At 35.0% G+C, this 22,524-nt stretch overlaps 2 protein-coding genes across 3 annotated transcripts; both read left to right on the forward strand.

The window, feature by feature from the left end:
* The first annotated feature begins 3,794 nt into the window (after positions 1 to 3,794).
* LOC125207639 lies at positions 3,795 to 6,091 on the forward strand. 2 transcript variants are annotated; one of them, XM_048107065.1, is made up of 4 exons: positions 3,795 to 4,065; positions 4,193 to 4,558; positions 5,179 to 5,310; positions 5,558 to 6,091. In XM_048107065.1, the coding sequence occupies exons 1-3, from the start codon at positions 3,912 to 3,914 to the stop codon at positions 5,226 to 5,228; spliced, it is 570 nt and encodes a 189-aa protein (XP_047963022.1). In that variant the 5' UTR covers positions 3,795 to 3,911; the 3' UTR covers positions 5,229 to 5,310; positions 5,558 to 6,091. The 2 variants fall into 2 exon arrangements, with proteins under 2 accessions (XP_047963022.1, XP_047963021.1); XM_048107064.1 differs by lacking the exons at positions 5,179 to 5,310; positions 5,558 to 6,091 and having other exon boundaries at positions 4,193 to 4,882.
* An 11,448-nt stretch (positions 6,092 to 17,539) lies between these two features.
* Positions 17,540 to 22,460, forward strand: LOC125206643 (histidine--tRNA ligase, cytoplasmic-like). The gene is made up of 7 exons (XM_048105885.1): positions 17,540 to 18,935; positions 19,696 to 19,875; positions 19,954 to 20,211; positions 20,429 to 20,563; positions 20,712 to 20,993; positions 21,516 to 21,650; positions 21,925 to 22,460. Exons 1-7 carry the CDS (start codon positions 17,607 to 17,609, stop codon positions 22,228 to 22,230), a joined length of 2,625 nt encoding a protein of 874 aa, XP_047961842.1. The 5' UTR covers positions 17,540 to 17,606; the 3' UTR covers positions 22,231 to 22,460.
* Positions 22,461 to 22,524: the final 64 nt, after the last annotated feature.

Below are 22,524 nucleotides of genomic sequence, written 5' to 3' on the forward strand. Positions count from 1 at the left end.
CTAACATACTCCTTGTGTTTGGAGCTACTTGCTTCATTAACATTTCTTTTTGGCAAAAAATTTATTATATTTTTTTTCTTATTCGTCTCTTACTTTATTCTTTTTTCTATTTTATTTTTTAATTATTTAACCATTTAACATCAATTTCTTTTGGTGCCCAAAGGAAATATATTCCCTCCGTCGACGAAAAATAGAGCTATTCCATTTTTATCCCCCGTTTTAGGAAAATTAATAATAAATAGTTAAAGTAGAGAGAAAGAAAAGTAAGAGAGAGAATAATATAGACAAGAGACTTCTCTATACTATTATTCTTTCTCTTACTTTTTTTTCTATCCACTTTAATTATTTATTATCTCTCTTGTCTATATTATTATCTCTCTTACTTTTTTTTCTCTCCACTTTAACTATTTATTACTCCATCTATCCCAAAAAAGTTGAGTCGTATTCCTTTTTAGTCCGTCCTAACAAAGTTGAGTCATTTCCTTTTTTTAACAAAAGACAAAACATTTAATCACAATTTTTTTATTCCATCATTTACTATCTCTCTCTTATCTTTCCTACTTTTTTCATCTCTCCTATTTATTTAATATAAATTCTTAACCTCCGTGCCCAAAAGTTTTGTCTCAACTTTTATGGGACGGAGGGAGTATCATTTTTCCAAAACGAGGGATAAAAATGGGATAACCCTATTTTTTGTGGACGGAGGAAGTATCAACTAAATTGAAAGAAAAAAAAAATCAAAATTGTAGTGCTAAGAGCATCAGCAATGCAGCCCTGATTGGGGTGGCCGCTAGACGGGACTGCATTGCAGGTACCTTAGGACGAGCAGTAGTCTGGCCGCCCTTCTACATCCTGACTGAATCGCTGGCCATTGCGGCTGCATTGTAGCAACTGCGGCCGCCGATCCCCCCCCCCCCCTATCTTTTTATTTATTATATTATTAATTCCTTCTGTAAATACCCACAAGTTCATTCTATTTTCCAGAGCCTCTCATTTTCATCTCAACTCTAAATTTTCGGAAATGGATCCAAATGCGCAAGCTGCGTTCGTGGCAATGGGCGATGTTTTGGGTTGGGACCCAAACAACGTGAATACGTGGAATAATATTCCACCATTTCAGCCAACATTTGTAGTTACTGACATCCAGGTTTCGGCCACACGAATGATACTCCCAGATTTCGATACTCTGGGTACTAACGCATCTGGAATCAACATGGATAATTACGGGATTTTGGATATAAAGCCCAAATCTTCCTTCGAGGAAGAGTTCACTCCGGTTCCCAACTGAAGGGCAAGGCAATGCGAATGCGAAGGCTATTGCGATGGGCGGGAAGAAGTATTCCATCGAGGAGTCGAAGACTGTTGCTAGATTGATGTCTTAGAGCATTCGATTGTCAGTTCTGAGCAAAATGTACGCACTTTTTGGGAGAGGATTGCTAAGGCGTACAACCGAACAAAGCCGAGATGGGCAAAGGAGCGCGAGTAGGAATGTGAAGAAATTATGGCAGAGCGAAGTGACTTTGGACAACATTCGAGCCAAGTGCCAAGACACGTTCCACGAGTAAGAAAAAAAAAGAGTTTCGATTGTACGATGTCTACCTTGTGGTCTAGAACCACTCGAAGTTCGCATTTGGTACTGATCTGGGCTGCCCCAAGATAACGAAGACCAAAGCCTCGAGGCATTACACCAGCAGCGGCAGCGGTGGATGGTGGAGAGTTTTGGCACACATGCGGTGTCCAATGTTCATCTCATAGGTCAAAAGGTTGCGAAGCGGAAGGGCAATTCTGCCACCTCCGCTTCCGCCTCCACGTCCCCTGCCGCCGCCGAGTTGGACCTGTTAATGAAATTTGTTGGGAAAGCATTATTGTGGCACTAGTATAAGTCGGGCCCCGGCGTAGACCCTACCCGGATGACTTCGAAGGAACACACCCGCTGGTCGAAGATGGTCTCGAAACTCTAAAAAACGGGAATTATATAGTTTTTTTTAATATTTGCATTTATGTAATTTTTATTTTGAAATAATATCAAATACTCCCTCCATCCACGAATAAGAGTCTCGTTTTTCCATTTTGGTCTGTCCACGAATAAGAGTCTCAGTTCATAATTACCATAAATGGTAAAGAGACCTCACATTCCACTAACTCATTCCACTCGCATATCATTTAAAACTAATATATACAAGTGAGACCCTTATTCCACTAACTTTCTTCCACTCACTTTTCTTAACATTTCTTAAAACCCGCGTCATTTAGAAATGAGACTCTTAATCGTGGACGGAAGGAGTAATTTTCATTTTCTGTCTTAAATATTTTATAAAACTGAGTTGTTACGGAAATTTGGGACGAACTATATTGAAGTTTTTGGGGTGGAATTCGAAAAGCTGAAGTGACAATCGAAAAATAGATTTGTGACTGAATTTTAAGTCCGACACCATGGATGCTCTCACCGCCCCCATCCCACCACACAGCTAGTCCATTGTTGAATTGCATTTCAGACTACATTGGAACTACCGGTCTACCACCATTCATAATGATGTTTAAAACTGATCGAGTGATAATGTTGAAATATTGTGTGCCAAATTGATGAAAGTATAAATAAATATGTCACGTTATTGCTAAAAAATGGATTAATACTATTCACCTATCAAACCTTTGATAGTTTAACCTCATATCCGGGTCAATAAATTAGATTGCTAGTAATTTAGTAGTTGTGTAAGTGGCATGGGATATTATCTAAAGATGCCTACGAATTATTGAGGTATCATACCCAACTAAAGTAGAAAAAGAATATTTGGCCCTAATATATGCTCAATAACACAAAAAGATGATAGTATGATACTATTACCTCTTTAGCCAAATAAACTAAACGGATACAAAGGTTTAAATGTACTAAGTCAAAAGGTATGAAACGAAATGTGAAATACATACTCCATTTAATATTAATGTGTTTCCAATCATATTTTAGTATATACTACTCCCTTCGTTCCTTGTTAATAAAGACATTTATTTTCGGCCCGAAATTTAAGAATATTGTTTTAAATAGTAAGTAAAAAAAGTAAGAGAGAATAAAGTAAGAAATGTGAAAAGAGAATAAGGTAAAATGGAGAATTACTTTTTTTGCCAAAAATAAAAATGACTCAATTAACTTTAAACTTTCAAATAAAAAAAATGACTCTATTAACATGGAATGAGGGAGTAATACATGTATACAATTGCTAGATTAAACAAAATGAATCTGAAATAATAACTAATATTTGGAGATAACTTTATTTTAGTACTCCATATAAGTTCATCACGGGAAGTAACGTCTTTTTTTTTATTATTAAAATCTTATTGGCAGTGTACTAAATATTTATAAAATTTATATAATACTACACACCAAAAATGCTAGTATTACAACATTAACAGAAATAAGAAATCATCACAAATATTCTTGTTTTAGTAACAAAAATATTCAAGAATCAAGCCTCTAGTTATATTACACTAATTCAACGAACTATATTTTGTGCTAGACATAATATATTTAATGATTTTATTATGTTTCTTCAAATAAGAAATATTTTATCTGTGTGTTTTCTTAAATGGGCATATTCATTAAATAGGATATCCTATTTGGCGTATATAATTTGAGCTTATATTCTAATTATTCTCCGTCGACCCCAGATAAGTGCGAAATTACATTTGTGGCCTCCAATTCAGAGAATCTTAGCTGCCCGACTCAATTCGGGCAGAGGGCCCAATAACCCCACTCTTCTCAATCCTTCTCGAAAACTCTATAAATAACAGCGCATTGCACCATACAAGGGCTTGAAGAAGCCAACCCCAAAGCTCTTCAATCCCCTCTTCTCTCTAAGCCAGCGCCCAAATCCCCAATTCACTCAACCTTTCGGAACCCTAGATCGGAGCGAATCATGATCGGAGATACTCTCAACTCACACAAGCTAACTCTCAAATTCCTCTGCAGCTACGGCGGTCGCATCATCCCCCGCTATCCCGACGGCAAGCTCCGCTACCACGGCGGCGACACCCGCGTCCTCTCCGTCGACCGCTCCATTTCATTTTCCGGTCAGTTCCGTTTCCCATTTCCCCGCTTTTCAGCTCAATTACGTCTAATTTCACTCTCACAACCGAATTAGGTCAATTCGTATCCCAATTTTGATTTTTTGTTTTAAATTGCTTCCGTTTTCAATAGAGCTGATGGTGAAAATGAGGGAATTGTGTGGACATACCGTGAATCTGAGATGCCAATTGCCGACGGAGGATCTGGACGCGCTAGTGTCGATCACCTCCGATGAGGATCTCGTTAACCTACTTGAAGAATACGACCGTGTTGCTGCGTCGTCGCCGTTGGCGTCTCCTAAAATTAGGGCATTCCTCTCGGTCCCCAAATCCACGAAAAAATCATCATCCCCTTCCTCCTCCTCGGCCTCCTCGAGCAGTAACGGCTCCACGTCGCCAAAATCACCGTTCTACTCCTCATTACCGCCTCGTTATCCGTCCTCCGGCGGCGGGAGGTGCGTCCGGCATGCTTCGAGGCCTCCTGTGTATCCTATTATCGGTGAGAAAGCCGCCGGAAAACTTCCTCATAACTATGTGTATCAATATCACGGTCATAGCCATGGAAATGGTGGCCAGGTGTATGTCATCCAAAATGGCAGCCCCTGGCAATAGCAGAAAAGCTCTGGTGAAAGTGGAGACCCCATTAATCCATCCAAAGATGGAAAAGAACCTAAATTTAAAGTTTAAGATAAAAGGAGGTTTATGATGTGTAAGATGCGTATGAGACTGTGTATATGTTAAGAAGGGGATCCATTTTTCCATTGATCCATCCATATGTGCGTGCTCGATATTAATGAAACGTTTTGAGTCCATTGTCGTTTTATCCAGCAAATGTGATGGTGAGGTCTTTTTCTTTCTTTGTGGGTAAATTTTTCCCATTTTGCGTTTTACCAGAAGCCACATATAATACCAAACAAGTAGCGTGTAAATTCTGTTTCTGTGTGTGTTGTGGTAGTTCTTTTTAGGCTTTCTTTCTCCCCAATTGGAATTTCCATTTATGCATTACGATTGTTGGTTTTCTGTGTAATGTGTTTTGATTATGTTTTTCATCTCCTGCAGGTGGATTTTCTGTTTTGATTATGTGCTTTACTAAAAGTTTCTGTTTTTCATTTCTTGCAGGTGGAGAAGGATCCTTTATTTTCCGAGCTAAATTCCTTACTCGGATTTAATTGATATCATTATAATTAGAGGATTCATGCTGATGAAACTGGAGGAGATTTGATACTTCAGTTTACCCGAATTGAAGAAAAGGTATGGAAATAATTGTTCTTTCAACTTTTGACAGAAGATGAAACTATTTACTATTTCAACGAAAGGTTTCATTTTTCTACAAAGGTTTCTCTCAACTAAAGCTGTTTGTTTCACCATTGAAATTTGAAAACGAATATTTGGACCTTTTCAAAATTTCATATCCTTGAAATTTTCAATTATTTCTACATTCATGACTTCAATTACTTCTGCTAAATAGTTTTATTCAAAATCAACTTTTTCTGGTCAGGTTGTATGAACATGGAGGATTCGAATTTGGAAAGAGGAATATGGAAAAACGCTAACATTGGACAAATTCGAAAAAAGCGTGTGAATCCACAGTTGCGACTTAATTGGCATGCTAATTTTAGGCATCAAGTAGTTGAACTTTCCCAACCGCCATGGATTCCAAGTTATCGAGACTAGGAAATCTTTGGTCCTACATGGCCCATGTCACAGCTAGCTGTTGACATTTAATATGTGGACATTCATCCATCGAACTTGCAAGTTGCACCTTACAAATTACTCCTATAATTTCGTAATTCAGAACTAGTATGAGATAAACCGTGACACACTTGTAACAAAGTGTAAAAGTAGGGTGAAAAAAAGAAACAAAATGTGATGAGATTGTTGAGGTTAAAGTTAAACAAGTGGAGATGTATAAGATTTATGTTGCCCCACTAATACGTGATCCATGAAAATAAAAGACATACTTGTATAAGATGTGATTTAAAGTTTTGTCATCTTTGACCATTTTTAGTTTATTTCGGGTTGACGGCTTAAATTACATTGCTTTTAAAACCAAAAAAATAAATACATGTCCAAATTGTAGAGAATTTTAGAAGTCATGGTTTGATTTGAAATTTTCTTGCTTTTGAATGTTACTCCAAATCCTTAAAATAATTCGAAATGTGATTTTGTTAATTCTTATAGTACTTCTTTCACCGGCGTCGAATCAAATGTTGACATTATTGTGGTTTCAAAAATAAATTGTAAGTGTTCTAGCTTTTGTTGAGTTATGTACATATTTGACTAAGAAAACAACGGAAAAATGTCTTCGTCGCAAGAAGTCTAAATTGCGTATAGAAATAAATGGCCTTCAATTTACTTAGTTTTCACACCAGCTGCATAATAAATGTCACAATTGTTTTTATATATTTTCATGCATTTAGTCGCCATCGGCTCGGTCCAAGCAAGAGTATTACTATGATATTAAGTTATGCAAATTGGGGGTGCATGACAAGGACATCACTATTAGCACAATAGAAAAACTATTATATATACGTAGAATAATTAAAGCCACCAAAAATAAAAGAAATCAAAATCTTATCTCCTTTGTGAACAGATGAGATCATGACGGACATGATGATAAATATGAATACGATTTCAACAGACATATTATTATTGGAAAGAACATTAAAAAGAAAAAGATATAATGGTTGGTTTCTTTAATTGATGTTTATTGAGGGGAGATTGGCTTTCAGTTAGCAATTATCTTCTGAATTAGCATTTGATACGTCTCATTTTCAATAAAGAATCCAAATGATTAATCGCCGCTTTCAATATCTAAGTACTATTGTCGATATTTTTTTTAATCTATGGATAGGATAAGATTAAGGGCATATTTTATTTGTAAACTATTTTATAAGAAAGAAAATCATCACCATTATCCATAATATCCCTCCTTAAAAATCAAATTAAATATTAACGAGAAAGAAATTAACTAAAGTATTATAACTTCTATAGTTGATATTCATAGTGGATTGTCGTTCACTAACTGAATAAATAGGAGCACTGTATAATTTATACTCCCTTAGTCGCAATTCAAGAGTCTTATTTTGCTATTTCCGTCCGTCCCAGTTTAAAAGTCTCATTTAGAATTTACCATATGTGAACATAAAATTTAACCTCATTGTTAATGAAATTTACACTCAAATGTCATTACTATAATAAAAATAAAACAAAACAAAATCCTAAAATACAAAAAGTTAAAAGGGAATCCACTATCATACCTCACTTCAATTATTACAAACTCCAAGAACCACTACATCACTTCAATTGTTACACACTCTAACAATTTTTTAAAACACGTGCCATAACTAAATTGCACTCCTAAACTGTGAGGGAGGACTTAGTACTATCAATGTGTTTAATTATATTTTTTTTCAGTTTTTATATTACCCAAGTTATATAAAACATGTAGGAAGCTAAAGATAAACCAACTTATTATCAAGTATCAACAACACACCATTTTACTATCTGTTTAGTTCGAGTTTAACGAAAAATTAATCAAAATTATATAAGGGGCATGATAGTACGAAAGCAATGCATAATGTGGCGGACAAGATATTGATCTAAGAATTTAATCAGCAAATATAAAAAATCATATGATGACGACAGAGATAATCAATCCAACACATTGGAAAAGATATTTGCTTCTATCCATCGTCGTTATTGGAAAGCTCATCACCTCACCATTAATTATTCCCCATCAGATTTTGTTGTGACTGAGTCTGACTCACACATCCTGTCGAGTCGGATTGGGTTATGAATACATAACGGCAAAGCCAAAAATTGATAATCGAAAAATCGGACGAGATCATAAATAAAATACAATTGAAATAATTGCATTTTAATATATAAAAGTGCAATCCAATTTAAACAACACTGTCTTATGTTACGTTTCAAAGCACAACTAAAGCATAAAACTATTAACAATAAATTTGTTTTACAAGAAATAGGTCATATTTATACAAAAATAATACAAAAAGAAGAATGAAACCCCAACCAACAAAAATCCAGTAGAGAAGGTCAGCAGTTACTCTACAACAAATTACGTAGGGAGAAGCAGAATAGAAAAATTAGGATATTAATCCGCCGCTGTGAAGACATAATTTTATAATTTTTTATTTGAAACTGTGGGATATAAATTGGGCTCAGTATTAATTCTAATTGGGCTCAGTCATTTGAATTAGTGGTGCTGACCCAAATCCGGATCAACCCATTACTTTCCTTGGGTGAGCCGATTGGCCTCCGTGTGGCACTCAACGAGGATCGTGGATGAGGACTGTCCGATTGTGACCGTTCGATTAGGGTTTGTTCTCCTCCCTCTCTCTATAACTCTCTCTCTTTCTAAAATCACTTCCGATCATCGTTCTCTGAATGAGAGGTTTCTCTAGCAGAGGCGACTTTTGTGTTGCCTTGCGTAGTCCGACGCTTGGTTGAATGGTTGTGTTCTTCCTGCTAAGTCGGAGGATGAATTTTCTGTGTTGTGTTTTGGGAGATACTTGTGTTCTTATTGTGTTTCTGAGAGTGTGGTGCCATCTAGTGTATGAGTTGGCCGGTGCAATGCGGTAATCCGTGTAACCGTAGGGTTTCTGGTCTGACGGTCTCACGATGCTCACTTCGTGACTGAGGAGGTCCTTGGCATGCTGCAGTTACCACATATCCTTCAATCTTCATTTTCTTTAGTCTTTACTACTCCAACCATTTACACTAAACTCAAACCCATTTTAGTGTAAACGTCACATCAAATATGATTTTACTCCAACCATTTACACTAAACTCAAATTTAAAAAGAATATTCTCTATATTATGCCATTTTTATTCACAAAATTTGAAAAAAATTTAGGTTTTGGTTTAGTGTAAACCTATTTTTTTCTCAAAAACCAAAAATGAGATTGGTTTTTAAGTACTATTGGAGCTAAGATCATCTACAACCATGATACCAAACTCAAACTCATCATTTTAGTGTAAATGTCACACTAAAAATTAATTTTGCTCCAACCATTTACACTAAACTTAAACAATATTCCTCAACCACTAACTTTTTATACTTTTTAATCGTACATATATATTTTATCTAAATTACATACTAACCCATGACATTTTGTTAATATCTTAAATTAAATTAAATAATATAATAAGATTTACTAATTAATAACTAAGTATTACTGTTTAACTATTTTTTATTATATTTGATACCATATTTGGTTTGAATAATATTAATGTATGTATAGTTATTAATATGTAAATTGGATTATGTATTAATGTACGTATAGTTATTAATCTATCTACTAAAATAATTGTTTCCCATAGATTTATATACACGAACCCAACCCGCCACCTTCAAACCCGGACACGACCGAACACGATAACGACACGAACCGCTTTGGGTTGACCCGACACGATAACAACACGATATACAAAATTAAGGTATTTTACTATTTTTGTCATTTTCTATCATTTGCAAAAGTTAAGGAATTTACCTATTTTAGTTATAGCATTAATTTTACATTATAGCCTCTAATGTTGATTAAAAATTGAACATGCTTATATAATTTTAACAAAAATGTTTTATTATATTTAGAAAAATATTTTATATCATATTTTTTTCTAGTTTTAACAAAAAAATAATTTTAAACAAGTTAAAAGAACTAAAGAAGTAATAAGAACAAAACAAAAGAGTGAAAACACTAATAATTAAATTAAATTTATTAAATCAAAATAAAAAGAATATAATAGTAATAAATTATATTATAAAATTATTTGTAGATTAGTTTTGCTAGTACATAATATCTGAATTACGTTTTGTATCTATAAGTATAAACTTATTTTTCATAAATTTATTCAAATTATCCTTTTATTCTAAACACTAATTGATTTAGTATTATTTTTCATTTGGATCTCTCACGTACATTGTATTTTATTTCATTTCTTTCAACTACTTTATTTTTTGTAATTTGAAGTATAATTTGAAGCTTGTAATTTCAAATATTTTCTATATATTATAACATATAGAGAAATATGCAAAGTAGGGTCATTACTGGTCATTTAATATTACTAGTATCACCCATGTGCGATGCACGATCCATTTTCTTTTATTTAAATTTATTTTATAATGTAAAATGATGTTATAAATTCATAAAAATATTATTGTATGAAATGTGAAATCATAAATATATAAAATAAAATAGAATTATTAAAAAATATAAAATCAAATAAAGAAAAAAAATAACACACAAATATATTGATCGGTGATTTTGGCAAAAATATACATACATATTATTATTAACATTATGATAGTTATTTATATCTATTTTATGATTAGTCAATTAAATCATAATTTCTTAATTGATTTTTGGTTCATCTCATAAGTTATAAGTTATAAAAGTAGGTAATTAAATCACCACTTTTACACATTTCTCAATCCTGTTACTCACCAATTATTTCACTATAATATACATGTATTTGTTAGTATATTGGATTTGGAGTATTTTTTAAATCTTTGTAAACCACATTCCAAGATTAATTAAGAGTCACTATTCCCACTAAAATAAAACATCCATCGGTCCACTTCCAATTGTAATCAATAGCCACTACTCCAACTAAAACTCCTATAATCCACTTCCATCAATTATTATACACTTAATTTTAGAATTTAAAGAACCAGTAGCATCGTCTTCACAAACTAAAATCGTCAAAATTTTACTGCTCTTTTCATTTTCCAACAACACTTGAAGATAAAATGACTCGGTTTGCGTAGAGCCATTTGTTGCACCTCTTATAACTGTAATAAAAATATATATATAATTCAAAATTTAAATAATAAAATATATGTCACAAAATTAATAATATATAAATAGAATGACAACTGAAAATTTTAATGATTACTATTGAAAAGAAAAATTATAATTATTAAAGTATGAAAAAAATAAATAAAATGGTGGTAATATATAAATTAGTGAGGACTAATAACAAAAACAAAAATATAATTGGCAAATAATATAGAGAAACCTAAATTTAGTGAATGCCAATAGTTCATTCCAATAACTAATAGATCTAATTTATAATTAATCAGACTAATAATAATAATATAAATATTGAGAAAGACTAAATCCATGCAAAATTGAATAGGAGTATGGCGGCAGTAAAATGACGCAACACAGATATACCACCACATTGTTGACCTTCGTCCACGACCCTCTACTCATTCTCTTATGCAATTTGCCCTGAAATGAAAAAAAAAAACACATAACCACACGAAAAAATTAACTCCACAATGATATAAACAAAAACTAAAGGTTAGCATAAATTTTCTAAACGTTTAAAATTCCACCATAAATCATAGAAGCACATAATGTAACCCTACATTAAAAGTATACTCATACAACATCTATGCATCAATAAACTTATTGTATCCTGCGAAATAGGCTAACAATATAAAAATATAAGCTTCCAAAAGTACCAATGGTTGAATTTATATTACAACAATTACATGCATTCAATTAGCACTCCACGTTGTAGCATCCAAGAATTTACACTAATTCTAGAATTATTTTGTAAATTATAAAAGATGCGCCTCACTTTCTAATTTCCATTCTTCTCAAATCCTCTGCTACTGATCCTGCTATACTCATTCGAAGGCATATCACTCTCCACACCGTTACTACTACCACAAATATGGAATTTTGATTGAATAAATGTGTTGGGTGAAAGATTATTTATAGAGAGAAAATAGGGTTTTAGGGGCGGGCTATGATAGGCGTTTTGTGTATATAAATTATACAAAGACTGAAATTGAATTAGTTTTATTGTATATAAATATATACGTTACTAATAACATTGAATACAACTTTGTATTTAATGAAGGCAACGTGCGCATAATGGGAGAAAAGTTGCAATCCTTCGTTAAATCAATAGAAACACAATATCAAATTTCTAGCAAATAATAAATGGCATCAATATTTGAATGAGAAACACATGTAACGGCCTCATCAAATATTCCACCCCTCCTTAATTTCTTCTTGATGTCAAACAAATTAATGTACAAAATAAAATAAAATAAAATGAAACTAACGCAGGACGCATCCAACAAACTTCTTATATATAACTTTAGTGAATTAATTTATAATGAATTAATGATTGAAATTCTTCAATGTATATATACGTTAGCACGTTACTTCGGAAAACGCTTGAATCAGTTTGGTGTCCAATATTTTGATCTATTACAAATCTGGTCTAAAATTTTTAAATATTCAAACTGAAGCCCATAATTCAAAAATATTTAAAAATAAGCCCAAAACTCGCATTTTATATATGTATAGATTATCCAAGATTACATGAATGAAGACATAATTATATATTTTGTGTCACAGGCCTAGGTGGACGTTGAGAGCAACAACCTTCTATCGTCGAACTAGCTCTTATGTATCATTTGATGCACTATAAAATATATAAGATTATTAATCATAAATTAATTTTATAATATGGGTCTAAAATTTATTGTGGTTTACCATAATATTTAAATATATCAATTTATATAGGAGTCATATAATTAAAGGACATGTTACAACTTACACGGTGGGTTTTCCACATGTTGTTATCCTCGTACCATCTCTATTATGATATTATTACGCACTATGAAAATAATTATAAAAGTAATATTAAAATAATATAGTAAATGAAATATTGAAAATATTGTGATTTATCATATAGCAACAATAATTTTTCATGATCTTATCAAATTATGCAACAAGTGCTATACATTTGAATGTTGTATTACTGTTATATGTGTTGAGTCCAACAATGTCTCATCAATGAATGACCCATATTATATTGTTAATAATTTTAGATAGAATAATCAACCAATATGTATAATATTATTTTTAAAATTAAAAGTTAGAAACTAATGATAAAATATCAATGGTTTCAAAAATAATATGAGAGAATTTTCAAATAAAAGAGTGTTTTCCTAATTTATACATTGTAAAAAAAAAGCAATTTATTTATCTTTATATCATTGTGATAGTTTAAATAAAGTGAATAAAAAATTATTCCATTATTACTCCATTAAAATACTTTAAATGGTTATTCTTTCTAAAATTTTATCTTTTAATAAGGGTATGTTCCATATCTGTACAACAATACAAATGAATAATGAAAATTATAAATAAGGTCAAATTAGTCACAAAAATATGTAATTAATGATGCTATCTAATCAAAATAAATTAATGTTATCCTTTTTAATATTTGAAGGGCATTTTGTGTATACAATTTTTGTAAATTCAACTTTACTCAAAATAAAAATAAAAATATTAATTTTTAACGGGTTACCCGCATCCAACCCGCATCCAACCCGAATTTTTCGTGTTCTTAGTGGGTCGACCCTATAATGACCTACATCCAATAAGACTTGATCCAAACCCAATAATTTCGTGCGGATTCGTGTCGGATAATCGTGTCCTGTCAAAAATTGCCAGCCCTAGTTTTATCCCTATAAGGTTTTAACGAGGCCCGACCTCTCGTCAATTGGAGGTAAATGTGGGGACAGCGAGCATGGAATCAAGCAACACCAATGGGGAATCGAGAGGTGACCAAAAGGATTATCAGATGTGGACTTATCATAGATGTACTTAGATCGGGCAGTCCAAACTGCAATAGGCATACATAAGCACCCTTTCTCCGAGTATTATTGTACGTTGTATTTTTCGATCATGGGGTCTTTCCCCAAAGTCACTCCCTCCCCCCCTATCGGTCCACTATCTTCGGCTAGTCGGCATGTATCCCCTCGGGTATGCCTGAGTTTGCTTGTACTTTATTTTCCGACTTTCTTAATTCCATTCATTGATTCATCAAAAAAAGAAAACCATTAGAAAACCTAAACCCTAGCAGATCTGCTACTACTTAAGTACTAACTAGCTAGCTAAGAAAGACAACAAACATAAAAAAGCACCTAGAATTAAGCCAGCACATGCTCGAGAAGACGTACAACCAGGTCACAGCCCCGATGCACCACATGGTTGACATTCATGTCGTTCTCACTCTCAACCACTTGAACCTTATACAGATGCTCAACAAGGTTGAAGATAACAGTGTAGAGCTGCGGGACAAAGGCCGTAGTTATCTCCTTCCATGTATCACTGCAGTTGGCTAGCAAAAAGCATGTCGGCATAGAAAGCAACACAAAGAAGCCGAGGTGTCGTCCAAACCTGACTTGACGGTAATAAGAGATATTTTCGCGAGCTTTTTTGTTGATCAAGGCAGCAGCAGTAACACCGATCTTCAAGTTCGCTTTCACCGCATCCAGTCGAGCACTAGGAACAACAACACTAGTCTCAGCAACTTCGAGCTTGGAGACGCAATACAAAGTAACCTTCTCAGTATTGACACTAGCGACAACACGGTTGTTGACAGCCTCTTTCACGGTGGTGATAATACGGCGCAAATGTTGTCCCCTTTGCTCGGCATCCATGTTGATGAAGCTTCGCTTTATGCAGGTTCACGTTGTCCAAAGAAGAGTTCACTGCATAAAAAAAAGCATTAGAACTTTACAAAATTAAAAAATATATATAAGTAGATCTACGTTAAGAAGAAGTTTACAGATGTCGATCAGTGATTCTTCCATGGCGGATTTTGACTTGTGTGAAGGAAAGGGCTTGAGAAACGACTTATAAAGAAGATGGAAGGGGGGTAAACTTCGTTCCCCCTTTCCCCCCTGCCCTCTATCGTCATCTACCATCTGCAACAAAGAAGCACCGATTTAGAATTAGTATTTGAGAATCGAGTCATTTACACCAACACAGAAATGATGCATAAGAGACGCTACGTATGATTTCTTGCACCAAAAAAGAAGGATTCATTGAGGAGCAAGAGAGATAATGTGAAGAGAGGAGTACGAAGAGAAGATAATCTGTTTAAAATTCTTGCACCAAAAGAGAAGGATTCTTTCTGAAAACCTAAATTCAGGAATGACAATTTATGAGAGTTCACGATGATATTATTACGCACTATGAAAATAATTATAAAAGTAATATTAAAATAATATAGTAAATGAAATATTGAAAATATTGTGATTTATCATATAGCAACAATAATTTTTCATGATCTTATCAAATTATGCAACAAGTGCTATACATTTGAATGTTGTATTACTGTTATATGTGTTGAGTCCAACAATGTCTCATCAATGAATGATCCATATTATATTGTTAATAATTTTAGATAGAATAATCAACCAATATGTATAATATTATTTTCAAAATTAAAGTTAGAAACTAATGATAAAATATCAATGGTTTCAAAAATAATATGAGAGAATTTTCAAATAAAAGAGTGTTTTCCTAATTTATACATTGTAAAAAAAAAGCAATTTATTTATCTTTATATCATTGTGATAGTTTAAATAAAGTGAATAAAAAATTATTCCATTATTACTCCATTAAAATACTATGGATGGTTATTCTTTCTAAAATTTTATCTTTTAATAAGGGTATGTTACATATCTGTACAACAATACAAATGAATAATGAAAATTATAAATAAGGTCAAATTAGTCACAAAAATATGTAATTAATGATGCTATAGAATCAAAATAAATTAATATTATCCTTTTTAAAATTTGAAGGGCATTTTATTTATACAATTTTTGTAAATTCAACTTTACTCAAAATAAAAATAAAAATATTAATTTTTAACGGGTTACCCGCATCCGACCCGAATTTTTCGTGTTCTTAGTGGGTCGACCCTATGATAACCCACATCCAATAAGAGTTGATCCAAACCCAATAATTTCGTGCGGATTCGTGTCGGATTATTGTGTTGTGTCAAAAATAGCCAGCCCTACTGTCAATCATAGTAAAACAGGACAATTCTTTGAATTGAGACAATTAATTGTGGACGAATTTTTAAGATTGAATCTAGTAAGAAATGCAAAGACATTAACAATAACGAGAAAGAATTAAATGTAAGTGGTTAAATAAAGAGTAAAGGTCAAAATTGGTCCTGAACATATGCCCATTTTATCATTTTGGTCATAAACTTTATCTTTTGAATTTTTTGGTCCTGAACATATGGAAATTTGATCATTTTGGTCCTCCGTCAACATTTTCGTTAATACTTAACGGTCAGCCATTTTAATCACAATTTTGGCCAACTTAAGCAATTTTTAATTATTTAATAACTCCTAAACATAACTTTAATTATTTTAAGAATATATCATTTAAAATAAAAAATTAAAGTTTTAAAAAAGAAGATAAAAGAGGAAGTCTGCAACATTTTCCCCTAAAAACGCGAGAGAGGACGGCGCCGCCGAGCGGCCTGTCTCCTTCTCCTTCTTCATTTTCCCCATTTCCTTCATTTATCTACTTCTTCCCCTCTCTCCTTTCCCCATCCATCACTCTCTCCTCACAATGGATCCGCCTTCCATCGCATCCTCATCTCCAGTCTCTCCCTCCGATTCCCCCTAAATCCCCACCTCCCCCTCTCCTACTACTGCAAGCTCAAATTCAAACCCTTCCCCAACGAATTTGCCGACCTCTCCGTCCAATCCTCTGACTCCGACGCCGTCGACGGCAAAATCAACACCTGCTTCTCCCTCAGCAGGCTCGACCTCGAGAAATTGGCCGAGAAAAGCGGCGGATCCTCCTCTCTGAAGATCGAGATCCACCGCCGTGGCGCCGCCGGATGCGGCCTCCGCGGCGGCGGGAAGCTGGTCGGCTGCGTCGCGGTGCAGCTGGACCTGAGGGAGATTCTCGACAAGATGGGGAAGTGCGTGATTCATAACGTATGAAAAATCGGTGCAAATGGGTGGCAAGAACAAAATGGGATTTACTTCACCACAGCCGCCGGAGACTTCATAAAGTATGAAAAATAAAAAAAAATGAATAAAATAATTAAAGTTATGATTAAGAGTTATTAAATAATTAAAAATTACTTAAGTTGGTCAAAATTGTGATTAAAATGGTTGATCGTTAAATATTAACGGAAATGTTGACGGAGGACCAAAATCATCAAATTTCCATATGTTCAGGACCAAAAAATCCAAAAGATAAAATTTAGGACCAAAATGATAAAATGAGCATATGTTCAAGACCAATTTTGACCTTTACTCTTAAATAAATACTCCCTCCGTTCACGAATAGGAGTCCCATTTCTATCCGACATGGGTTTTAAGAAATGTTAAGAAAAGTGGGTGGAAGAAAGTTAGTGGAATAGGGGTCCCACTTGTATATAATAGTTTTAAATGATATGTGAGTGGAATGAGTTGGTGGAATGTGGGGTCTTTTTACCATTTAAGGTAATTATGAACCGGGACTCCTATTTGTGGACGGATCAAAATGGAAAAACGGGGACTCCTATTCGTGGACGAATGGAGTAAGAAGCAAACTCAGTTTAATTGGCCCAAAAAGGGCCTGATTAAATTTGGGCTCTTTTTTCAGTAAAATCCCAAATTTCGGTCCACTAAAACCCCCCGATTCTGATTCTTTTCTCTCTCGTCAGTTTTCAGTTCTTCTGCGGCGATGGCAGCGGCGGCAGGGCCACGCACGGTGACTCTCGGCGGAAAAGGATCTTCGCTGAACTCATCCTCCGTTTTCTACGTGGCGACCGGCTTAGCTCGCGTCACAATCGACTCCTCAGCACTATCTCGTCGCTCCTCCTCTTCTACCAGCTCCGCCGCAAAGTTCTCCTTTACGATTCCTGATTATTTCACGGCGAAGGAAGCTAGGGCGTCTCTAATCCTTCTATTGAATAAGCTGCTGCTCTCTTCCTCTTCCTCCGCCTGTGCTCAATTGGTGGAAATTCTCCAACAGAATGTTTTAGGTTTGGATTATACAATTGATAATGTCGCATCGGAGGATCTGGCTGTGGTTGATTACTCTGCTGCTGCGCTTGCTGGCGTTTCTGCTATTCTGGATCACCACACTTCCGCTTTGGTCTCTATTGTTGATGCTGTTGCAGCTTTATCGTGTGAGGCGCTGCGAGCTGACGTGTCGCCCTTCAATTTGATGGACTCCGGAGATGGTTCAACGGCGAAGGACGCCGTTGCTGTGGCAGCTGATTTTAAGGTGTTTTTTAACGGTTCGAAGCTGGTTAATTCGGGGAAGAAGCTTTCGGACGATTCCGTGGCGGAGATTCCGTCGCTCCATGGAGATTTCAGGGATGTTTCTCGATCGCTCCACTCGAGAGCTAGAGTTCAGTTGAATTCCGGATTCGGAGCTGGCTCGGCGAAGGTTTTGTCGATGGCATTGGGGAATTTGGCTTCGTGCCTGTCATATTTGGGGATTAATAGCATTCGTCGAACCCATCTTCTTCTCTCCAGTTCCATTTCTGATGTGGAATTGTGTTCTCGTCTCTCGGAAATGATAGCTGCTAAATCCTTGCGCCCTGCTCTGGAGGAGCTGTACGCATCTTCTCAAACTGCTCGTTTGGAAGAGGATTATCTGTTATTCGTCCATAAAATTTATGAATTACTCGACGTGGTGAGGAATGTAGTTTCGTGGGAGGCTACAGCTGCGTTCATTTCACTTGGAGGAAGCGAGATTTTTGGCGATAGAATTCAAGGGGACAATGGGAGTTTGAGTGAGCCTAAAATTGGGGATAATCCTAAAGCTGATAAGAAAAGCGAGAAGAAGAAGAAGAAAGTTTTTATGGGGAAAGGAACAGATGCTCTCATGCAGTTTATCAAGGACAAGTTGCTCGGGGGAGCTGCAGAATTTGACTTGGAAAAATTCGCTCAGGATTTCCAGTCATTACTGGATGCAGAGGGTCCATGTTTTAATGATCTCGTCGTGAAAGTGAAAGAGATTGTGGAAACCAATGAAAGTCGAAGGCTTCCGAAGCTACCTAAGGTATAACGCTGCCATTATTTTTTGGGTATTTGTAGATGGTCTGTCATTGCTACAATATTTGGCAAGCGTAAGCATTCTCTTGTTGGATTGATTGCAAATTTCTGTATCTTGAATAATCGAGGTGGCATATTTAATCTCTTGATGATCAAGCAAGTTCGATTCCCTTTAGAAGAAACCATAAGCATTGCTCTAGAAAAGCCGATAGTAGCATTTTATCTGATGGACTGTTTTATTATGTTTCTTATATATGGCCTATTTATTTTCAAGAAGTGAAGCAAACAAATTTGCTATCGTACTCCTTTGCATTTCACAAATCATGCCATTTTCAAGAGGAAGATATAATGATACAGAGAGAAGTTGTTTAAACTAAGATACTCCGTGGTACAAAAACTCAACTTTACTTCTGCCATTGGAACTGATTTCCATGTTACGCTGATTTCTCATTTATGGTCGGAGGAGTGTTATCACATTACTAGTTATGATGCATAACAAAGCCTGGATTTCTTTTCTATAGAATATACTTGATTGAAGAGATGATCTGTAATTGCTAGGTTGTTGTGTTCATTTTAAAAGTATTACTACAATCCCAAACTTACTGAGGTGTTTTAGTTTATGAGCAATGGCACTCCATGAATGTGGCTTCCTTTTGTGTCCCCATGATTTGGCTGTCATTCATGTATCTGCTCATATTGTACCTTAAGACAACATGGAAAACAAACACGTTCTGCATTATATTATAGACTCTTGCTTTCATGTGCAGGGTACCCGTGATTTTGCAAAAGAGCAGATGGCAGTTAGAGAGAAAGCTTTCAAAATTATAACCGAGGTTTTTAAAAGGCACGGCGCCACAGCTTTAGATACCCCGGTCTTTGAAATGAGAGAGACTCTTATGGGAAAGTATGGAGAAGACTCAAAATTGATCTATGACCTTGCTGATCAGGTGAGCTTTTTGTTTCCACCGAACCTTCTCTTTTTTGTCTTCAGTCTAACTTCAATACAAATACCATCTACTTTGCAGGGTGGCGAACTCTGTTCACTCCGATATGACCTGACAGTTCCTTTTGCTCGATATGTTGCTATGAATGGCTTGACATCCTTCAAAAGGTACCAGATAGCAAAAGTTTACAGACGGGACAATCCATCAAAGGGACGTTATCGTGAATTCTATCAATGTGACTTTGACTTTGCTGGTCAATTTGAAAAAATGTTGCCAGACTTTGAGGTCATAAAAATCTTGACAGAGTTGCTTGATGAACTAGCTATTGGAGATTACGAGGTTAAAAGAACTATTTTTTTTTATCATAGTGTTATTTTAGTAGTACAAAATTGGATGACACTATATGTTTTCTATCTTGTACACTGTATCTGAATAAATATTTTACTTGTGTGAAATTATTTGCGCACGCTGCTTTATGGACCTCTGAAGTTCTGGTTGTGTTACTCATAGTTAAGGAAATTATTTCGTGTTTAACCGTATCAAATATTTGTTTCAGGTGAAGCTAAACCACCGGAAGTTACTTGATGGCATGTTGGCTATCTGTGGGGTGCCACAAGAGAAATTTAGAACTATTTGTTCAAGTATTGACAAGCTAGACAAGCAAACATTTGAGCAGGTTAAAAAGGAAATGGTGAGTGCGTGGATCTGATCACGAGAGGTTGACAAAGTGAAACTGGCAGAGTAGCTATCCCATTACATGACATGATATTTGATTTTCATTTTGTGGGATTATCCTATCCTTTGTGGATTCATAGACTGCATATATTTCAATTTTACAGGTAGAAGAAAAAGGTTTGACTGAGGAGACAGCCAATAAAATTGGAAGTTTTGTTGAAAATAGAGGATCGCCTATGGAGTTACTGTCCAAGTTAAAACAGGAAGGCAGTGAGTTCTTATCAAACAGTGAAGCAGAGCTTGCATTGAATGAATTGGAGATTTTATTCAAAGCTCTACTGAAGTCCAAGTGCATAAACAAAGTAGTTTTCGACTTGAGTCTGGCAAGGGGTCTGGATTACTACACTGGAGTCATATTTGAAACTGTTTTCAAAGGGGGTGCACAGGTATATATCAATTTTATGTACATTTAATTATTGCCTCAAAAACAGGAGCATTTTGACGATTTAGGGGGCATTTACTTGATAGGATAGATTGTATACTAGATACTACTATCTATCAAAAACAGGAGTATATACTACTCCTATAACATATGATTGAGTATTTGAAGGAAAAGAAGATCAAATAAGTTCAGAATCAATCAACCCATCAAAGTAAAAATGGTAGATTAGCTTGGGTTTTTTTTATTTTTTTATTTTTTATCTATCCATCATTCGTTAGCATGAATTCGAAAAATTGAATCTGCTTAGTACTCAATCAACTTATTACACCTACACCTATAACTCTTGCAAGAACTTGTACTGGACTACTGGTATTCTTCATTGTTTTTCGTCACAATGGAGAATTGTTTTGTTGTCTGCTGCTACATTACTTCTCCCTTCCTTATCCAATTGTTGTTCTTTTTAGTTCTAATGTGAATCATACCACACGAGTTTTATTTGAAGGGTTCTACAAAAACTTGTCTACAGATTGGTTCAATTGCTGCTGGTGGACGCTACGACAATCTCATAGGTATGTTTGGCACGAAGCAGGTTCCCGCTGTTGGAGTCAGCTTAGGAATAGAGAGAGTATTTGCTATCATGGAGCAAATCCAAAAAGACCAGGTATGCGTTTCTCATTATTTAGAAACCTACCTTTATCAAGGAAAAGAAATGCATTCGAACTGTGTCTAATTTGAATAAAGTAGGCGACATGTTGAGTTTCTGAGGTCTCATAGTGCAACTTCAATATGCCAACCTCATATTTTTATAAAATTTCTGATGCTGCTAACTTGTGTACACAGTTTTAAGCATGCTGTTAAAAAATTCAAATAGTTTTAAACTCCGATTCTGCACAATCTTAATTTCGGGCTTCTGACGTTCTGTGTCCTCGTCCCAGGATATACGAGCAACTGAAACTCAAGTTCTGGTGAGCATCCTAGGCGACGACATCTCACTAGGCGCCGAACTGGCGAGTGAGCTGTGGGATGCCAAGCTGAAGGCTGAAGTTATGGTGCATACGAGACTAAAAAAGCACATAGACCGTGCCATAGGGTCCAAGATACCCTACATGGTGATAGTAGGCGACCAGGAGCTCAGCAAAGGCGTCGTCAAACTGAAAGATGTCACTGCCGCAACTGAGGACGAAGTCCCAAGAACCAGACTCGTGGCGGAGCTACAGAGACGGTTGAACATCTCACCTTAATAGACAGCCATAATCATCCTGTTTCAGTTTCTCTGATTTTGACAGTGGATATAACAGTTTTTTGACCCCCTTCTTACACCAACAAATTTAGCTAACATGTATTTTTTCTTATATATTTTGCTTTGTACACTGTTTAAGGATCCACTCATGTTACAAAATATTTTGTGTAAAAATCTGTCCTAAACGAATTACCTGGATGTTAATGTAGGTGATATCTAATTTTGGCCCAACACATCTCTTTCTACAAATACATCTTTTTTCTAAAATTTTGGTTTTATTAAATCCTTGTACCAA

The sequence above is a fragment of the Salvia hispanica genome, chromosome 2, assembly GCF_023119035.1.
Source record: "Salvia hispanica cultivar TCC Black 2014 chromosome 2, UniMelb_Shisp_WGS_1.0, whole genome shotgun sequence".
Classification (NCBI taxonomy): Eukaryota; Viridiplantae; Streptophyta; class Magnoliopsida; order Lamiales; family Lamiaceae; genus Salvia; species Salvia hispanica.